This window comes from Passer domesticus, chromosome 2 (genome assembly GCF_036417665.1).
Source record: "Passer domesticus isolate bPasDom1 chromosome 2, bPasDom1.hap1, whole genome shotgun sequence".
Lineage (NCBI taxonomy): Eukaryota > Metazoa > Chordata > Aves > Passeriformes > Passeridae > Passer > Passer domesticus.
The window spans coordinates 27349240-27367923 of record NC_087475.1 but is presented as its reverse complement, the minus strand read 5'-3'; the positions used below and the strand labels follow the sequence as shown (position 1 = coordinate 27367923).

Below are 18684 nucleotides of genomic sequence, written 5' to 3'. Positions count from 1 at the left end.
GAAAAAAATACTGTTTATAAATTTGGCTTTTGTCTTTTACCTCTCGTCTCAAAAGCTAACAGATTATGCTTTTTACAAAAGTTTTTGTACTTGTAGATAAATTTATTTATCAGTTGTTAACTATATATTTTTTTCTAGATCTGCCAGGTCCATAAACCTTGTGAAATTGATCCTGTGAAATTAAAAGATGGTGAAAACCTGGAAAATAACAGGGTATGCATTAGATGTTGAAGACAGTCTCTGTTTATCCCATCAAGTTTAACTGAGGTCCTCAGAAGTTTGATCTTGCAAATAATTTTGTCATTCATTAGAATACACTGTAAGCTTTCTTGACACCACCCTCATAATTATTTCACAACAGCTTTTCATTATGCTATAAATGCAATACCTGTAGAAAGTTAATGACTTCTCCTGCTGTCCTGAGGACAAGGATAACTTAGCCTTTGGCTAACCTGGAGAACTCTCTCTTTAACTGTAAGGAGGTTGTAGCAAGGTGGGGGTTGGCCTCTTCTCCCAAGTAAAAAGTGACAAGGTGAGAGGAAAGGACCTCGGATTGCATCAGGGGAGACTTAAACTGCATATTGAGGAAAAGTTTGTAAGGGTGTCAGGCACTGGAATAGGCTGCTGAAGTAAGTGGTGGAATCAGCCTCCCTAGAAATGTACAAGGGGCATGTGGATGTGGCACGTGGGGACATGGTTTAGTGGTGGACTTGGCAGGGCTGGGTTAACCGTAGGACTCAATGGTCTGAGAGATCTTTCCCAGCTTTAATGATTCTATGATTTTGCTGATGAGATAGTAAACAGTGCTAGAAGAAGGAATGATTTGCCATACGGCTGTATCATTTAATGTTTGATTTAATAGGAATGATATTTTTACTCTTCTTCTTGAATATGTGCATTTCCCAAACAGTATAATTGAGTGAGAGTTTGTTTTTCAAGTGTATAATGTTGAAAGTGGGAATCTTTTAATGATGCCACTCTGAATAAAACCAGGAATAGTGCCACTTTCCACAGCAGAAAATTATACTAATTTTGTCATAATCTTTGCATTTTTTCAGGAAAATCTGAGGCAATATGTTGATCGCATTTTTACTGTAATTACAAAATCTGGTGTAAGCTGTCCTACAGTGATGTGCGATATTTTCTTTTCACTGAGAGAATCAGCTGCCAAACGTTTTCAAGGTGGGTTTTTACATATAATTTTATTTTACATAACTGATAGCTTTTAAATACAGGTGTAGTCTAGCAGTCTGCATGATCTCTGTTGAATTTAGTATGCGAACAGCAGCTTATCCAAAATAATATTTGCAGTATATTAATGCTGTTTTCTCATAGTTTATTCATTCCAAAAAGGAATATGATTTTTGATGATGATTGGAATTTTTTCTTAAACATCTTTCTAAGGAAAGCAACATTTAAAAAGATAATTTTGATGATCTTTTACAGGTTCAGTATTTGCAAAGCATACTCAATTTTCAAATGTACATGATTTTGTAATGGCATATTCTGCAGATTCCATACAGTGGAATTATTTTCTGCGTATATGTCAATCTGTAACAAAAGCCAGTCTATAAATTGGAGTTGCTGCAAGCTCACTGCTCTAGGAGCCCATGAGCTGCAATGGTTTTCTGGCTCTCAAAAGGCAGCTCTTTCCAGTCCTTCTTAGTTATTTTGACTCTGTGAGAGTAAGTGGGCAATGTAAAACCAGAATTAAGCAAAACAACCAAGCTATGTATTTTCATGAAGGGAAGCAGATTACTTTAGGGAAGTTTTGGAGAGAGTGATACAAGTTCAGTTTTTAAACAGTCACTTTGGAGTTGGCAAGCTCAAGCGGAAAACCATTGACTGTGCTGTTGTACTCTTTATTTTATGTTTAAATAAATTAGTGAAATGTATTTTCTGTGGCTACCAACTGGAATAGATACATTAGGAGTCTGTACAACACTTGTGCTTAGGGCTATATGTAGGTAACTGAGACTTGGCCTCTGTGCTGAACGTTTCATAAACTGTGTAAATTATTCATCATACTTCAGTGCATATGTGAAACAGCAGATGCCTATGAAATTCCCTGTGTGGTGGAAAAGTGAGTGGTGTTCTTGCAGCTTATGTTATGAACCTGGTTATTTTTTTAAAGAGACTCTCATTGACATTTCCTTGGGTTAGGCTAGCTGATCTCTGGCTCCAAATCCTCTGTCATGGGTTAATCCTGTAACTCACAAATACATACATTTTCCAGCACATGCTTGAGTTAGCTCTCTCAAGGCTCTGATAGTTTCATGAGGCTTTTCAGGAAGGATTATTGAAATGCTTAGTAGGAGTATTTTTTTTTTTTTTTAAATAGGTGACCTAGATGTAAGGTACACAGCTGTCAGCAGCTTTATTTTCCTGAGGTTCTTTGCTCCTGCCATTCTTTCTCCAAACCTCTTTCAGCTTACACCACACCATCCAGTAAGTATTGTATCAATTTTTTTCTAACTGTGTGTATGGTTCTGTCACCAGAGTCTGTCTATCAAGATTCTTTCTTCAGTTCTTTTAATAGCCTTTAGGAAAAGTACCTTTGTTAGTCCAAAGATCTGTTATATCTGTCTTGGATATGAAGCATATATTGAATCACTTTGTATGTGAAGAACTTGGGAGATGTTGGAAGAAGAGTGAAATTTGAGGTCGATGGTCTAAGCTACTGTTGAAAAAAGGGTCATTGCTTCATTGTTGTTGCATTGCATGAATGCTGGCTTGATTGGCAGCAGTGTTGGAAATATTTTGGATGTTAAACAACATAAGGCAGGCTTCTAGTAGTTGTTCTTATTGGGAGTGGGGAGGATATGGACAGCCTGTTTTTGTTTTGTAAGGGATTGCCTTTGGGTCTCTGAAGGTCAGTATGGTAGCTATGGAGCATGATGGCTTACGAGCCAAAACCTTTTAATATAAAAACAACTTTTTTTATATTTAACTTTAATATTAGTTGTTAACTTTTTAACAACTTTAATATAAAAACACTTTTTTCTTGCAGTGTTTTATTAGCGCTCTCTTCTAATTTTTTGTTACTCTTCTGCAAGTGGAATAAGAAAGAAGAAATATAGTTTACCTTCCTCTATTCATAATTTTAAATAGCTAGTCCATATAATATTGTTCTCCTTCCTAGGATCCTCAGACTTCTCGAACTTTGACACTTATTTCTAAAACCATTCAAACACTAGGCAGCTTATCAAAATCTAAATCTGTAAGTATGCTATTTTCATTTAATTACTTAATTTAGGAAAGTGATTTTTTAAATCTTTTATCACTAATTGTAATTACACCTTTTAAATGCTTGAGTTGCACTAGGCTCATGCAAAACTGGTCATGTTTGCTTTGATTATAAGCCTCTCATGTTTAGAGGAAAACTAAATCTGTCTTAATCTGAACTAGATTTCAGTAAAGCAGAATTGTGTGACCAATCTAGAAGTCTGTTTCAGAACTCTTCATTTCTTCCTTTGGAAGAGAGACTGATCAGGAGAACTTGTGAAGTTCTCTACTTATCTGTCATACATGGTCAGCACCTCTACAAGGCTTAATAGATTGTTTCAGCATTTTAAAACTCAACTGAGAAAAGTCACCCAGTCATGGAAAGGGCTATATTTTCTTTTTCATACCAGTTCAGTTTTCTCTCAGTGATGAGATTAGAGCTAGATGCCCATACTCTGGATGTTTGATTGAAAAAAATGTACCTAAGGCACCACACTGCTACAGCTGGTGGTACTTTGGGGTGGTTGGGGTCTTGTTAGGATTCACACAGGCAACTGTGGGTGACTGTGTACCTCAGTTACAAGTCCTTCAAGACAGCAGAATTATTTTTCTTACACTTATTGTCAGGAGGAAAAATTAAAGCCAAATCAGAATTGTGAAGCATTTGAAGAATGCATTATTAACTGTAGTAACTGAACATATGAAATGCATTCTGCTGCCTCTCTGAAATAGAAGTTTGGTACTATTGAATGTGTGCTGTATAACATGAAAGTAGTACTTTGCTTATTTTATTTCTGGCCAGAAAAAAAAACCTGTCTGTCTGCAGTGGTTTTCCTTCTGACCTGCTGCTATTAACAATAATATTTTCTGTATAACCTGTATGATGATATGCATGGTTTTGGCTTTGTATTTCAGGCCAATTTCAAGGAATCTTACATGGCTACATTTTATGACTATTTCAATGAACAGAAATATGCAGATGCAGTAAAAAATGTAAGTAATATGTGAAGGTTCTAAAAATCCTGCTGTGCTGTTGAAGTTGAATCCTGGAAAGCTATACATGCTGTTGGTAACCCAGGAAGTGTGTTGAGAAAAGCAGACTCCTGATAACTAATATTCAAGAAACTTATCAAGTTATACACACGTCAGTAGTAAAATTTTTGCATCTATTTCTAGTTAATAAAAAGGTTAGATTAACAAGCTGCTGCTTAGAGCTTTTGACATGTGTGTACTTTGTAGAATGCTGCAGATCTGTGATGAAAATTGCTTAGTCCAAAAGGAAGTGAAAGATCCATATAACAAAGGAGAAGCACAAGAAGTATTGGGCATCTGCAGTTCTACTGCTTAAGAGCATTTGGGCTATTTTTAGGTTACAACCAAGGAAACCTCCCAAATTCCTCAAGCTTCTGCCATTACATTCTGTTTAACTTCTTTTACAAATACTCTCATAGTTCTGTGCTATGCAAATGCTGAAAGATTTTAATTTGGATAGTGTGGTCCTGCCATTTTTACATCTGCTTTTTGTTAATCTTTTAGTTTCTAGATCTAATTTCATCTTCAGGAAGAAGAGATCACAAGAGCATAGAGCAACCTATATTGCTTAAAGAAGGGTAAGTATCCAACAAAACCATCTACTCATGTGCTTTCTACCATTCTAAGGCAGCCATCTCTTTTTCTGCCACCCTATTCCATTCATGCAATCAGAGAAGAATGTAGGAGAATTCTTGTGTTGCAATTTCTGCTCCCTGTGGTTGCTATAGCTGATTTTAACATATTTTCATTTGATTGAAACATCTTAATATAAATGTGTTTTGAAATAAGTGGAGGAAAGAGAAGCCTGTAGAACTTAATTAGCTTAGCTGAGGCAAAATAAACTCAGCATTATAATAAAATCAAGCAGGGATCTTCCTCCTGAACTTTAGTGAATAAAAGCTGTAAAATTTCACAGTGAAGACAGTGGAAGACTGTGAAGACAGATACTGAATAACTTAATAAGAGCAAAGCCTGCAAATGGAATTTGCTTTTGCTGCCCTGTGAGATACATATGCTAACTATTATCATGGGCATTTCAAGGAAAATTTGACATGCACTTGGAACAGTTTATAGTTTTAGTACCTTTCCTTTTTTGGGAAGTATGTTCCATATGCTGTGTTAGTTTCAGATACCAATTGTTGACATTTTTTGTTACAAAACTGGGTTGTTAAGATCATCTAAATGCACTGTAGAAACAGCTTCTTTGAGCTGGGAGGAAGAATGTAAAAAAATCCAAATTTGTCAGAGCTCAGTAAGCTCAAATACTGTTTGAAAGTAAGCCTTCATGGTAATTTTAAGTAAAGCAAAAAGTACATTTTCAGTGAAAACATGACTGCCTCTTCTATTTAACTTGGACAGGTCACTTCTCTGATAAACCCCTGTCCTTAGAAGCACTTTTGTCTAATTTAATTCTGTACATTTATCATATTTTTGGTTTTCAAAATGAGTTTATAGTTTATAACATTTACCCTCTAACTGTAAAACATTTTTTTCTGCCTCTGTCTTTCTTTTGCTCCTGTCTGATTTTTTTCTGTCTTTTCTTGCTCGGCCTGTGGCTGCTGTTGTAAGGACTCTTAAACTAACAGTAAAGAAAGTTGATGGTAATAGTTCATGCAGGTAAGATGGTAGAGGCAGTTGCTGCTTTGCTGTAGCTACTGGCTGACAGCATGTCCTTTGCAGCAGTAGACTTGTCTGACTTAACTTTGGGGAGGAAGTACTCTGTTTAACCATCCCGAAATGCCTGTGTAAACCCAGCAGAGAACATTTTAGTTACCCATTTCTTGATGCTGACCTTTTATTTTATTTTCCTTAAAACAAAAGCCTGCTGTAGAGAATAAAGGATTTCTATCTGTAGGCAGGGCACCAAGAAGCACTGTATGGATCCTGAAGAACTTACTGAAAGTGATGAAGAAACCATGCATTTTCTAGGCACTTCTTAATTAGTATTCATGTAAATTATTCTCAAGCTTAAGAAGTGGCCTTCAGCAGTTTATATTTTTTTTTTTACATTTTGCATTTTTGCCATATCTTTTTGTGGGACTTCTCACAGCCTTTGATTTGATTCTTCTCCAGACTGAATGGCTGTTTAGTGGGGTTTCTATTTGCCTTTGCAATATATTTGCTTGCTTTTGTGTTTTTAATCTATCTTTGCCTCTATTAAGAGTATCAAATGGAAAGCTCTAGCATAAGTACTTTTGGATGAAAAGATTAGTCATTGGCACTTGGGTTTGCTGACATCAATCATGCCATCACTGCTTAACATCTGCTGCCTGGTTCTTTCCAAAAGGAAGAGAATGAAAAGGAGAACTAATTTTTTTTGTTGGTGGTGAAAAGGGCATGTCAATACTTCCAAGCAAAGCTAAGGCGGATCCAGATTCAGGTCTACCATAAACATGAGAAGAAACAGTATCTCCAGCCACCTAGTACTAAAATAGATTTGATCTTGGACTTCTTCTCCCTTTGATCTTCTGTTTGCTCTGACTTCTTATACATTCTTCAATTGCTAGAGACAAAGAAGTTGACCTTATGACTTGTGTGACTTTGACTGCTAGTCACCTGTCTCTGGAAAATAAAAGCACGTTTTTCTCTTAGCTATGTCACCTATGAAGAATTTAATTAGAAATGTGCTCTTAGCTCTGCCATATGGAGTTTGCCCTTTTCAGAGAAGGGAGGCTCTGTAGGAGTTTGCAATTTTAAGTCACCTTTAAGTGTTGGCATGAGAAGGATTAGAAACTAACTTGAAGAGCATGTTGTCCTGCCCAAGGGTATCAGTTCTTCCTTTGAAATTTGCCTTAACCTGGAATTATGAGGGCTACTGACAGTGGGCCTGGTGATGACCTGAATCACATGGTGTTATTAAATATTTCTCAAGTATTCCAAGAATAAGAACCAAGACAGAACTGTCTGACCATTTTAAGAATGAGAGATGTGTATCTATAACCAGCTTAAAAAAAAATCTGCTGCTGTAGACAGTCTTTGTCAGCTTTTGCCCACACAGCTTGGAATGAGCAGCAGGCACCAGCCCAGCTGGTTACAAAATAGTTAAAGTCTGAAGGAACTTGGGTTTCTGTTTGAGCTTTAAACAGACCTGTGGTTTGGTCAGATGTATTGTAGTTATTTGTGACTGAAGGTGCCAGAAGCAAGAAACAGTATTAGCTGTTCTAAGCATTTTAGCTCTGCTATTGAAAAATCTTAAACCGGGTCATTCGCTGTTCTCTCTGTGTGTTCTTTGTGCTGTATAGTGCCTTCCTACTTGATAAAAACTGCTCTGTAGTAAGTAGTTTTTACCCACTCCATTATGCAGTTCTGTATTTGGCACAATAGTTAATGTAATGTGTAGAGTAGCTGTTATCAACTCTCTACTGCATACGGACACACATTTTTTATCTAACAAAAGTGATGCTGAGCAGGATGAAGTCACCAAAGTCACATTGAAGCTTTTGGATTGATTTAGAGGTTAGGAAAGTGGTGTATGCATCACAGTTTCCCAGTAAACTAATTTCACTATAAACTCATTCAAGTTTAAAATTAATTGAAACTGACAAATCACTAAATTAACACCCCTGCTGAAAAAGGGTGGGGGTACTCTACCTTCCAGCCATGGGATCATTTTGTGTGTTACTGAAATTGCATTTCAACTGAAGTATCTATGTGCAATTGCAAATGAGGCTGTGGAACATCCTGATTTTGTTTCTAGAGCTTGAGAGTGATTAAAGCATGTAAGGGTACAGTCCCTGTGCTTTAGAGACTTTACACTGCCTTTTAATTATTAAACATGGTCTAAACTTTTTGAGCTTTCTCACAGCTTAAAAGAAAAAAAAGCTTGTAGAGTCAACAGGTTGAGCTTAGCAGAGCAGTACTAACCATGTTCTGCCTTTTTTTCTGCTGTACTAGGAAACCATTTAGCTGGATTTGTAATGCAGAAAGGGCACAAACTACCCTCAGTTAACTAACTACAAGTCAAGTTACATGTCTTGCCCCTCATCTAGATCTGGAAAAAGGACAGACCTAACTAATAGATGCACTAAACCTGTCCAAATGTGGCACTTTTCCTGGCCAAGAAAAGACCTCAATAATTAGAAAACACTGTGTCCCCTCCTGAAGCTTTGCAAGTGCTATGACACATCCATATGTATACACATTTATGTGTAAATGTACATACTTAAGCATGTATTGTAACAATTGGTGCCCTGTTCACTAGGTTCATGATCAAGAGAGCCCAAGGAAGAAAACGGTTTGGTATGAAAAACTTCAAGAAGAGATGGTTTCGCCTGACAAACCATGAGTTTACCTATCAGAAAAGCAAAGGTAACAAAGGTTTGCCAGTCTTGTTTTGATACGTTGAAACAAAAATTAAACATAAGGATTCTGTAGGAGTAGAAGAGTCAGATCTAGATCTCTAACTGTAGAAGACAGTGCAGGCATGTCTGTCAGCCTGTATGTTCTTGCTCTTCTTTTAGTGTCTGTATTGACAGTTAGAAAAGCTTCTTGGGTAGCACAATACCCTGTGAGTTAGCAAAGTAGTTGATAATGTTTGTCTAATGTCAGTTATTAACATCATCTGTAGGTTTCACAGTTACCTAGATTGTCCTACGAAACAAAAGATAGAACCTCAAGGTGGAATTTGGGTTTGTATTGAACATTCTCAGATGCATCTCAACATGTGCTCATAAATTCTGTAGTGTTGGCACAACTGGATACAGTAGGCAGGAATTCACCTGCAATCTTTGAACTTTAAAAATGTGTCATTCACTTAATGTTGCCTAATAGCAAGGATTTTGCTTTTTGCAAATTGTTCCTGTCTGTTCAGTAGTACACAACAAACACCACTTCCTTTCATCATCTAAGTACATAGGGAGGAAGAAAGATAAGGAAGTATATTCAGATCATGCCAGTCGTTATTTCACACTCAGCTTTGAGATCTTGCATCACCACTAGTTCAGTTCAGCTGACAGGAATGATTTATTTCATTGTCACCTTTGTAGTAAATATACCGTGTCCTGCTGCAGTAATCAGTTTCTAAGAGGTTTGCTAGCATAAGGTAGTGCAGCTGAAAAACAGAAATGTACTTAAGATAATACTTAAGGACCATGCTAGCAAATCCCTGCTGAGTGAAAGATTTTCCCTCTTTTTTTATGCAGTCAAAATGATGTTCAAAGAAACTGAATTAGCTCTTATAAAAAGGGGAAAAGGTGAAGAGGAGTTGTGAGTAAGTGGCTCATTATCTGTGTATCTGTGTGTTCTGCAGGTGATCACCCTCTGTGCAGCATTCCAATTGAAAACATTCTGGCAGTGGAAAGACTAGAGGAGGAATCCTTTAAAATGAAAAATGTAAGTAGGTCATCTTCATTAATGCATTTGTTAGGCTGCTCCAGATCCACCAGCCTAATCGCCTTTTTCCCTTCTGTAACCTGGATTGGATTTCTGTTGAAAGATGTACAACCACAGCTGCTTGTTCTGTATATAGTAGCAGGAGTTTCCAAAAGTACAGCCCATTCAGATTCTTAACAGCCCAGTCAGCAGTCTCTGGGTTTCGTGATCTGCAGCACACTCAGTCCTGAGCGCTGCTGATCAGCTGTCAGCTCTGTAAGGTCACACACAGGTAAGATGATCGAGTCCCTGCCCTTTCTGCCAGGCCTCTCTGGTGAGAAGGAGCTTGCTGCTTATAATTGTGAAGGATCACAACTGCTTTATTAGCTATTAGGTTTCTTTATTGGATCATGAAAGTATATATGTATATGGATTTGTATATTTATATTTTATTTGGGTTAGGTTAAGTACAAAAGCAACATCTGTGCTGTGCTAGTATAGTTTACCATTTTGGTCACATTAGGGAATAAAATACAGCTGTATTTCTCATGCATGGAACACTACTGCCAACTTCTGTATTATGTAAGAACAGACTTGATCAGTTTGGGTGCTGTTGGAAGCCTTTTTCATACACCTCTGCCTGTAAAGATGAGTCCAGTGCTTTAAAAATTGTATTTAAAATTAAACAAAAAAGAGCTCAGGCTTTTTTTCCAGTTCCAAACATGCATCTACCACAGACTTACTGACACATATAAATGGTGTGACTTTTATCTTCTTCTGCCTTTAAGTCCTTCCTGCCATCTACACTGCTTGTGAGCACCATGCGCAGCAGTGCTCAATCCTGCCCTAGATATTGGATTCATCAAACAGCTCTTTGTTAAAAGTGAAATACAATTCTAGGCTCTTCAGTATTTCCCAGTTTTAGGTATTATTTTGGTAACATCTCTCTCTCTGCTAAAACATGGAGTAAGTTTCAGTTCCACCTGCTTCTAGAACACGTCTCAATTGTGCTGTAGTTTGCTCTGGTGTTTGTAACTCTACTACACAGGCAAAAACCAACCAAGCTGCAAAATAATTTAGGCTATCAGAAAGCAGCTGTAACATGTCATGAACTGTTGCCAACTGCACTCTGCAAACTAACTTGAACTGAAAGCAGCCACACGTTTGAGATAAAACTCAGTCTGTTGAGAGGAGTGAGCTATAATTCTATAACTTATGGTGAGTGTGCTGAGCTAGACTGAGCGTCCAAAATATGTCTGCATTGTGAAGATTCATTATCTGAAAAATATACCTTTATTGTTAACATCAAAAACCCTGTGCGATTTTGATTGCTTGAATTCAGTGTTACCTGGGAAATCAAGGTGACTGCATCCCTTCCAGAAAGTAAGATTCAGCCTTTCCATTAACAGTAGAAAATAATGTTACCACCTTCTTGTGCTAATATATTCCTATTTTTCTTGCCATATATAAATAGATTACTGCAGCAAGATCAGAATTCTCAGAACACCACAGCCGATGTATTTGCAATGGATATTCCCTTGTGGGTGCTTGTGTGATAAAAAATCACATTTTGTGTAAATACTCTGTGTGTCTGTGCTCTGAATTGCACCAAGCGTGTCTTGCTCACTCATGTTAAAACCTGCCTGTCTGGCAGTAAGGCCAGTAGCCTTCGTTGTTCTTAAGCACAGTTTGAGGAATGTGAGGGTGGCTTTAAGTACTTTTTGGGTCTTCTGTGTTGTTTGAGAGGAAACTGATGGTTTTGGTAGTGTAAAGGTCTTGCAGCCACTTGAAATTCTTGGCTTAGTTGTGGGCTCCTCAGTAACTGTTGCCATATGTTGGATCACTTTGGTTGGTATCCCCTTACACAAAGCCATACTCCTTAAATCTGTTCCTTGTTGCGATGCAGGAGGCTCCATTTAGCTCAGCAGGACATTAAAATTCTTTTCCTTGTAGCTCTGTGTTAATAGAGAGTTGAACTGCATGCTCCTGTCTTCCTTTTTTTCCTTCCATCCCAAGGTCAAATTGCCAGTTATGCCCTGAAGAGTTTTATTGAAAGGACTCTTTGGGGTGTAGTTGGCACTGTTGGACTGATCACACCCAGCAGCTCCTACACTGCCATGGTGTATTGTGCCTTTCTAATCATTGTCTGATACCATTAGGGACCAATATCAGACCAATTGTCTGATAGCAACAGTGCTTCCCTGCTAAATCCAGGGAAATGGTTGTGCTTGAGTTTTCTCTTTGCTATTTGGCATGGTGCGCATTTAAAAGTGTCACAAAGGAAGAAAGGACTGTGCTTGGTACCAGTCTGCAAGATTCTCCCAACCAGCTAGGTGCAGAATTCAAACCAATATTTCAGTTCTATGTAACAAACAAAGGCAAATTTCAATTTTGTTGAGTCTGGTTTGTTCTTATTGTTTGGTTTTTTTGTATGGTTTTTGTTGGGCGTGTGTGTGTGTACACCTCTCTGGTTTTCTTTTTAAAGCAGCACAATGAAACCAGCTGTCTATAAAATTGTATTCCATATGGCAATGTAATGTCTAATAATTTGAATAATCAAGTGAAGAAGTAGAGGGGAGAAAGATAATTTAGGCATACCTGAAAGAGAGAAGAAAATGCATTAAGTATTTGCAGAAGCTAGAGTAAATGAAGGAAATTTACGTTTCCAAAATTTGCAGCTAGGATCACTAACTTGAGCTTAGTAATCTTCAGTGTGTGATCAGTGTAATCAATCAATAAGGCTGTGCATCAAAATTTTCCTTCTTCAGGAAGAGGAAAATAAATACCCTTCCAGGTTGCAAGCTGTTTTGAACAGCTTTAGTTAAGATTTTCAGTGGTTGAGGTGTAACACAAAATAATGTGTAATTATTTAAACCACCTGATGTCAGTCAAAGAGAAACAGTATTTTTGTGATCTTCTAATAGCAGCTATAGTTGGGTGCAGAAGCATGGAAGTTACTAAAAGGCAATGGTCATGCTGAAGCAGTTACTAAAAGGACTAGAGAAATGGCAGTACCAAGGCAAAGCTGTCACTAAAGCTGGATCCAAATTCTCATTTTTCTCTTTTCTGCCTCCTGTTGAGTGTTTCCTTTCAGGCCAGCAATGGGTTCCTCTGTCAGCCTTCCAAAACTTGGAGCTGCAGCATTACTAAAATTGCTTCCCTGAGGCTGACAACAAATCTTGTTGAGACCCAAGCAGCAAGTTGATATTAGATATTTGTAAATCATCTCCTACAGGAATGGTATCTTAGTCCTTGTACCAGGTGAAAGGTCTTGTTCTTTTAAGGGCACATTTGCTGCTTGGTTTTGTGATTAAATGTATTTATTGGTCCATTCTTTTAGTATGCTGTGTTTTTCCTGCAATAAATCTTCACTCTGATTCTAGTCCTAGGTTCACTGACTCATTCTGGTGCTGTATTCTGTGGTTTATTTGCAGATGTTCCAGGTGATCCAGCCTGAAAGGAGAGTCCTGTATATCCAAGCAAATAATTGTGTGGAGGCCAAGGACTGGATTGATATCCTCACCAAAGTTAGCCAGTGCAACAAGAAGCGCCTCACAGTCTACCATCCCTCAGCCTATCTCAATGGCCACTGGCTTTGCTGTAAAGCTACTGCAGACAACACCCCTGGCTGCACGCCCTGCACAGGGTAAGGGTTTTCATGTGCCGTGGCTACTGCCATGGGTACATGTGTCTGCAGGGTGACTTGCAGGGGCACAGTTAACCAGGATACAGGTGTTCAAAGGCCATCTATTGGGTATTCCTGATTCTGCATGGAATCACGATGGAAATGTTGACTTTTTAGAGTTAGAGATGGTGATAGGAGATGAATGTGGGATTAAAAATACTTTGGTTTTGATAGTGTGTCATTGATAACAATGCCCAAAATCTCTTCAATATCCTGTTTATAAATTCCTGAAGCACTCATCTGCTGATAGATTTAGTTCTACACTGATCTTTTCAGGGGGCTGCTCGTGCTTTCTCTTAAACAAAGATGTACTGTCTGGTTTGTAGGAAGCAATTTTCATCTAAACTGAGAGAAGTCACAAGACTGTAGTGGTAGTTAGGCTAAGATATAAGACCTGGGTATCTGCAAGTTCAGTGCTTTGGCTCCTCCATCTGGTTGTAGCTGTCTAATTCACCATAATGTCTGGATACTGATCAGTCTTCTCTTTCAAGTCAGTGAAAGGGTGCTGGATAAATAGAGGCATAAATAAATTTTAACTTCTCTTCTTTTGGGAAAAAATAGAAGGCTTTGAGCTCTGTTACACACAATCTGTTTGCTTTCATGAGAACTCACTTTGTTTTCCTTGCTAAGTGCTTTATGTGTCATAATACACTGTTTAGCATATAACTTTTACCTCTCTTTCTGATGCCTTACAGAGGCCTGCCAGCAAATATACAACTGGATATAGATGGAGATCGAGAAACTGAGCGCATCTACTCCCTTTTCAACCTGTATATGCCAAAATTGGAAAAAATGCAAGGTGAGGATTAAAGATCATTACATCTTCAATTCACTTAACAAGGCAGAAATGCCTGTGAAAAGCTGAATGTCCTGGCTTAATCAGCCTTGCAAATGACATCCTAGAACATAGTGGCCTTTATTCCACTTGTTTCCCCTTTTGCTGTCTTGAGGCAGTTGTGTGTATTATTTTTGGTGCAGTCTCATGGTCTGTAAAAAGTTCTTTGCGTACTAACAGTTGTTTGAAATACGGTCTTAACCACATCATCCTAAAATAGCATAGGCACAGAGTGTTGCTTGGAGGCTCTGAATTGACAAATCAGAGCCAGCACTGAACCAGAGGTTTACTGATCCTGACAAGAACTTGCACCAGCAAAGCTGAGGTTTCAGTGGAATATGGTTTTGTGTTACCAGAAGTCATGTGCACGCACATTCCCTGATTCAGATCCTAAGAACAAGCTGGATACAAATGGTTTCAGAAAGGCTCTTTCAGAATTACCCGTGGATGATGACCTGTGGATGCCTGTGAAATGCTGAAAAGTAGAGTTTTGACTGGGAAACTTTCAGGAGCTTGAGGGAAGCAGAGATGTGATGGGAAGGATAAAAGAAAGAAGACAGCAGAGGAAGTTGGTACTAGTAGGCATGCCAAGAGAAGTATCCGGTGTACACAGTGCCAGACTTGAAATCTCAGTTTAGTACAGGGAGTGGCGGGGAAGCCTTCACTGTGGCACTGATCTTTAAATAGGACTTTATTTTATAATACGAGATAAGCCAGTGGTGTCAAACACACAGCCTGGAAAGCACTTTAATCTGTTCCTGGCTGCTGTGCAATTGCAAACTCAAGATCCTCGCCACTTCCGAGCTGTCTGAACTGGTGCCCAGCTTTCCCCTGTTCCGAATCCTCACTGCCAGAGCCAGCATCGAGTGTCAGTGCTGGGGAAAAGGACGCAGGTCTGGCACAGACAGTGCAGCAAGGGGAAGGGAATTTGAAAGCTGAGACTGGCACAGCAGTAAAGCTAGAAGGAGAGGCAAAGTAAAATACTCTTTCCCCTTCTTTCCCCTTCTGATACGCTCCACTACAGTGCAGGAGTAGATCTCATGGGCAATATGTTGTAGATGGTGATGTGTGGTCAGTGTCCAGGTCTCTCAGTCAGGAGGGCTCCCTGGTAAGATCAGAAGGTATAGGAGGATAATTTGCCCCTTGGGATGGATATGTCGTAAAGCAGGCAGACAGGCAGTAGTTATGGCATATTCTGCCTATGCTTATTGTATGAATCTTTTAGGGATAATGTGGTAAAACATGACTACTTCAGCCTGTAATGTTTTCAAATTCAGCCTGTACTTGGTGCCTGGGGGTGGAACTTGTCCCAACAAGTGAATATTTGACTTTGTGCAGGCCAACCAGGCAGCGCAGTGGCAGAGGCAGGCCTGTCTAAGAGTTTCCAAAATGTGTGCAAGGGGTGCAGATAGTGACAATTGAGATTAAAGCATTGCCTGTGCAGCAAAGGACAGCTTCCCACCAAGCCAGGACAGCTGCTAGGTTTGCTGCCCTTTCCATACAAGATGAGGAGGATGGAATGGGCATGGGACACCCTCTGTTCCTCCCAACAGCCCAGCAAAGCTTCTGCTGCTGATGTCAGCCACAGTTCTGTGGTGGTTATGCAGAAGCAAACCAAGAAACTGTATGAACCCCAGACTGAATATTTTTAGTCTGCTTGTCTTACTTTTTTTCTCCCCTGCCTCATATCTATTCCTGTACTTTAATTTTTTTTCTCCAGAGGCCTGTGGAAGCAAATCTGTATATGATGGACCTGAAGAGGAAGAGTATTCTACATTCGTCATTGATGACCCTAAGGAGACATATAAAACACTAAAGCTGATTATTGAAGGTGTTGGCAATTTAGAGCAGGAGCACGCTCAATATAAGAGGGATAAATTTAAGAAGACAAAGTATGGAAGCCAGTAAGTACAGTGGGTTGGACAAACAGGGGAACAGCCTGGAAGATGGTATTTCCCTTGCTTATACTCTGGGTTTCACTGTATTTTGTCAAAAAATACTCAGCAAATACATAGTAGCACTGTGACTTAGGATTTATATCACAATATTTTAAAGCACTGAAGTGAATTTTTTAATGCTTTTTTAAATGCAGTTTCATTCATAAAATTTAAATGTGGGTTTGTTATACTGTTGGTTTTAAGTTTTGAACCCATACTGGTGAGCTGAGCAGTAGTTAATAAAAGAAGATAGATATGTTTACCAGCTTATCTTGGAGTGTTGGTTTAAAAATGGAAAGAGTGGCTGGCACAGCCACATGACTGTAGTTTGTGTACACATAAAGCATTCTGCATGTGGCTGACAAAAAAGAGGATCAATTCAGTCCTAGCTCAAGTGAAGTGCAGTATATTTAAGGAAAAAATTCTTGTGTGTTCCAGTTTCTGTTCTGACATTTTCATGTCCTGACAGATGGCTCTATGTGTAATACTGGTTTTTTCTTTTCTTTTAGAGAACATCCCATTGGTGACAAGAGCTTCCAGACATACATCAGGCAACAGTCAGAGATCTCAGCACATTCCATATGAAGTGCAAAGGAAATCACAGGACAGTGCTGAAGGGTTGATTAGTGATGCTAAATAGCAAAACAAAAGGGAAGCCACACATGTAGCAAAATGTACGGATAAGTGTCAAGCTTACAAACTTTGAGACTTGGTAAACGTATTCTCTTTTCAAGAAACTGTTATAATAGTTGCTATGCACTTTATTCATCTGGTTATTGACAGATGATAAAAACCTGCCTTCTAGGCAGTTGCCATGTGTATTTTTAAATTTGCTTTGGTTTCTTGGAATCTAGTGATCAGTTCAATGATCAGGGTGTGTGGACTTCATCTTGACAACTCCCATGCAATTCCTTGTGTTTTGGAAACCAAGCATGCTGTTAATATGCAGCATTTTCTAGAAATGTTATTTGTTACTGTTTTTTGTTCCTGGTTAATGTATATTGTGCTACATCCCCTGCCTGCTCTCTTAGGTAAAGCTTAGTAACACTTTGCTTTTAATGCCTGTATTTAGAAAAGAAGCAGAGAAAAATCCCTCTGGCGTAGTCATCTACATTGTAGTGTATATTTCTGAACAGGCCAAGGAACAGGCCTTTTGTTTTTACAGCAGTGTAATTTTTGCTAACTGTGCACAGTTTTTAATAGAAATTCAAATCTGAATGGTACTCTTGATATTTTTGAGATACGAAGTCATTTCTCCAGGCACATTCAGCAGACTTTGGATTTGAAGATGCAATCTCAGCAGTATAATAAAACTGACTCTCATAAATATGAGTAAGAAAGAAATGAACTTATGTCAAAGCTACGTGTCTCTTACACAGTCTGGTGAATGGTAATCTTTGAAAGTCTGCCAACTGAAAGACAAGGTAAGCTGATTTTGATGACCTTTTATCACCACAGTGAGAAGGACAAATAGAATATGAATCTGGCAGCTGAGACGTGCTGATTCCCAGGCACGAAAGCCATCAAGATGGGTTTTCTCCGAAAGGATGTTTATGCACTGGAGTCCATGCTATCCTAGTACCACTTGCTTTTCTGGAAAATAGATTTCTACTTTTCCAAAAATGTTTTTAAATACTTTTTAAAAGAGACTTGTTAAATGATATTTAGTATATTAACATGCATAATGATAACTTGGTAATGCTATGAGTATAGTAAAAATGGAATGAGCTGTGTATCTCACTAATACCAACAAAAGGAGAGGAATAAAGCTCTTCTGAATATCCAATGCATATTTATGTATGCTGTTTAGCTGTACACCATAATTTTTTTCTCTGTGTAAGGGTCTGATATAGAAACATCTAGCTTTGATGGCTTGGAAGCCTGCATGATGGACTTTAGGTCTCTGTGGGCTAGAAGCTAGTACAGGTTTTAAGCTGAGTTGGATCAGAAAGCATTGATCAGTTTAATGTGAAGATGTCTGTCTTTGCTTCAAGTGTTAAAGAATAATTCTTAACTGTGTCCTCACTGCATCTGACATGATTGAGGATGGCTAAAGTACTTTGAATGCCTCTGTTTTTAGTGATGTTCTTAGGAATTAAGTTTTGGTTTTGTTCGAATATATAGTAGACCACCTTCTAGTAGATGATAAATGATCTTTTATTCATCTTCACCCAGCAGACTGGGGAAAGGGAAGTAATGAAGCATTGCAAAGATGCATTTAGGACTCCAAGCTTTTAGCTGCCATGAACTGCAATTTTTAACATGCATTTGTAACTTAATATTGTTTATAAAATACTAATGATCTGTATGTGTGTTCTACTTGCCAATTAAAAGAAATGGTTTATTTCTGAGAACTGTGTCCATGTTTGGAGTCTTTTTAAATTCACATGGCCACCAGCATGCTTCTTGGCACAGCATCTGCTGAGAGTGGGGGCCATGTATGGAGATCCTTGTGAGTGAAACCTGCCAAGTCCCATCCTTGCTCCTGATCCCATCCCCACCCACCCACCCACCCCTTTTCTTGTCAGCATTCCACCCATGGCACTCTGCAGTGAGCCAGACTGGGCATCTGAGCCAGCCATGGACTATCTTAGCAAAGAAAGATCAGCATCCTGAACTGGTTCCTTGTGTTACTGCACAGTAACTGAGCTGAGACCATG

At 38.6% G+C, this 18684-nt stretch overlaps 1 protein-coding gene across 3 annotated transcripts in view; it reads left to right on the top strand.

Moving 5' to 3' along the window:
• Window positions 1-18378, top strand: part of RASA3 (RAS p21 protein activator 3) — a 133731-nt gene extending 115353 nt beyond the window's left edge. For all 3 annotated transcript variants that reach the window (XM_064407899.1, XM_064407898.1, XM_064407900.1), the window contains 12 exons: window positions 139-213; window positions 1059-1182; window positions 2342-2448; window positions 3143-3220; window positions 4141-4218; window positions 4762-4835; window positions 8459-8565; window positions 9506-9588; window positions 13002-13213; window positions 13948-14051; window positions 15808-15991; window positions 16534-18378. In XM_064407899.1, the coding sequence (XP_064263969.1) occupies window positions 139-213; window positions 1059-1182; window positions 2342-2448; window positions 3143-3220; window positions 4141-4218; window positions 4762-4835; window positions 8459-8565; window positions 9506-9588; window positions 13002-13213; window positions 13948-14051; window positions 15808-15991; window positions 16534-16609 (1302 nt within the window). In that variant the 3' untranslated portion in view covers window positions 16610-18378. The remainder of the gene's footprint in view (window positions 1-138; window positions 214-1058; window positions 1183-2341; window positions 2449-3142; window positions 3221-4140; window positions 4219-4761; window positions 4836-8458; window positions 8566-9505; window positions 9589-13001; window positions 13214-13947; window positions 14052-15807; window positions 15992-16533) is intronic.
• Window positions 18379-18684: the final 306 nt, after the last annotated feature.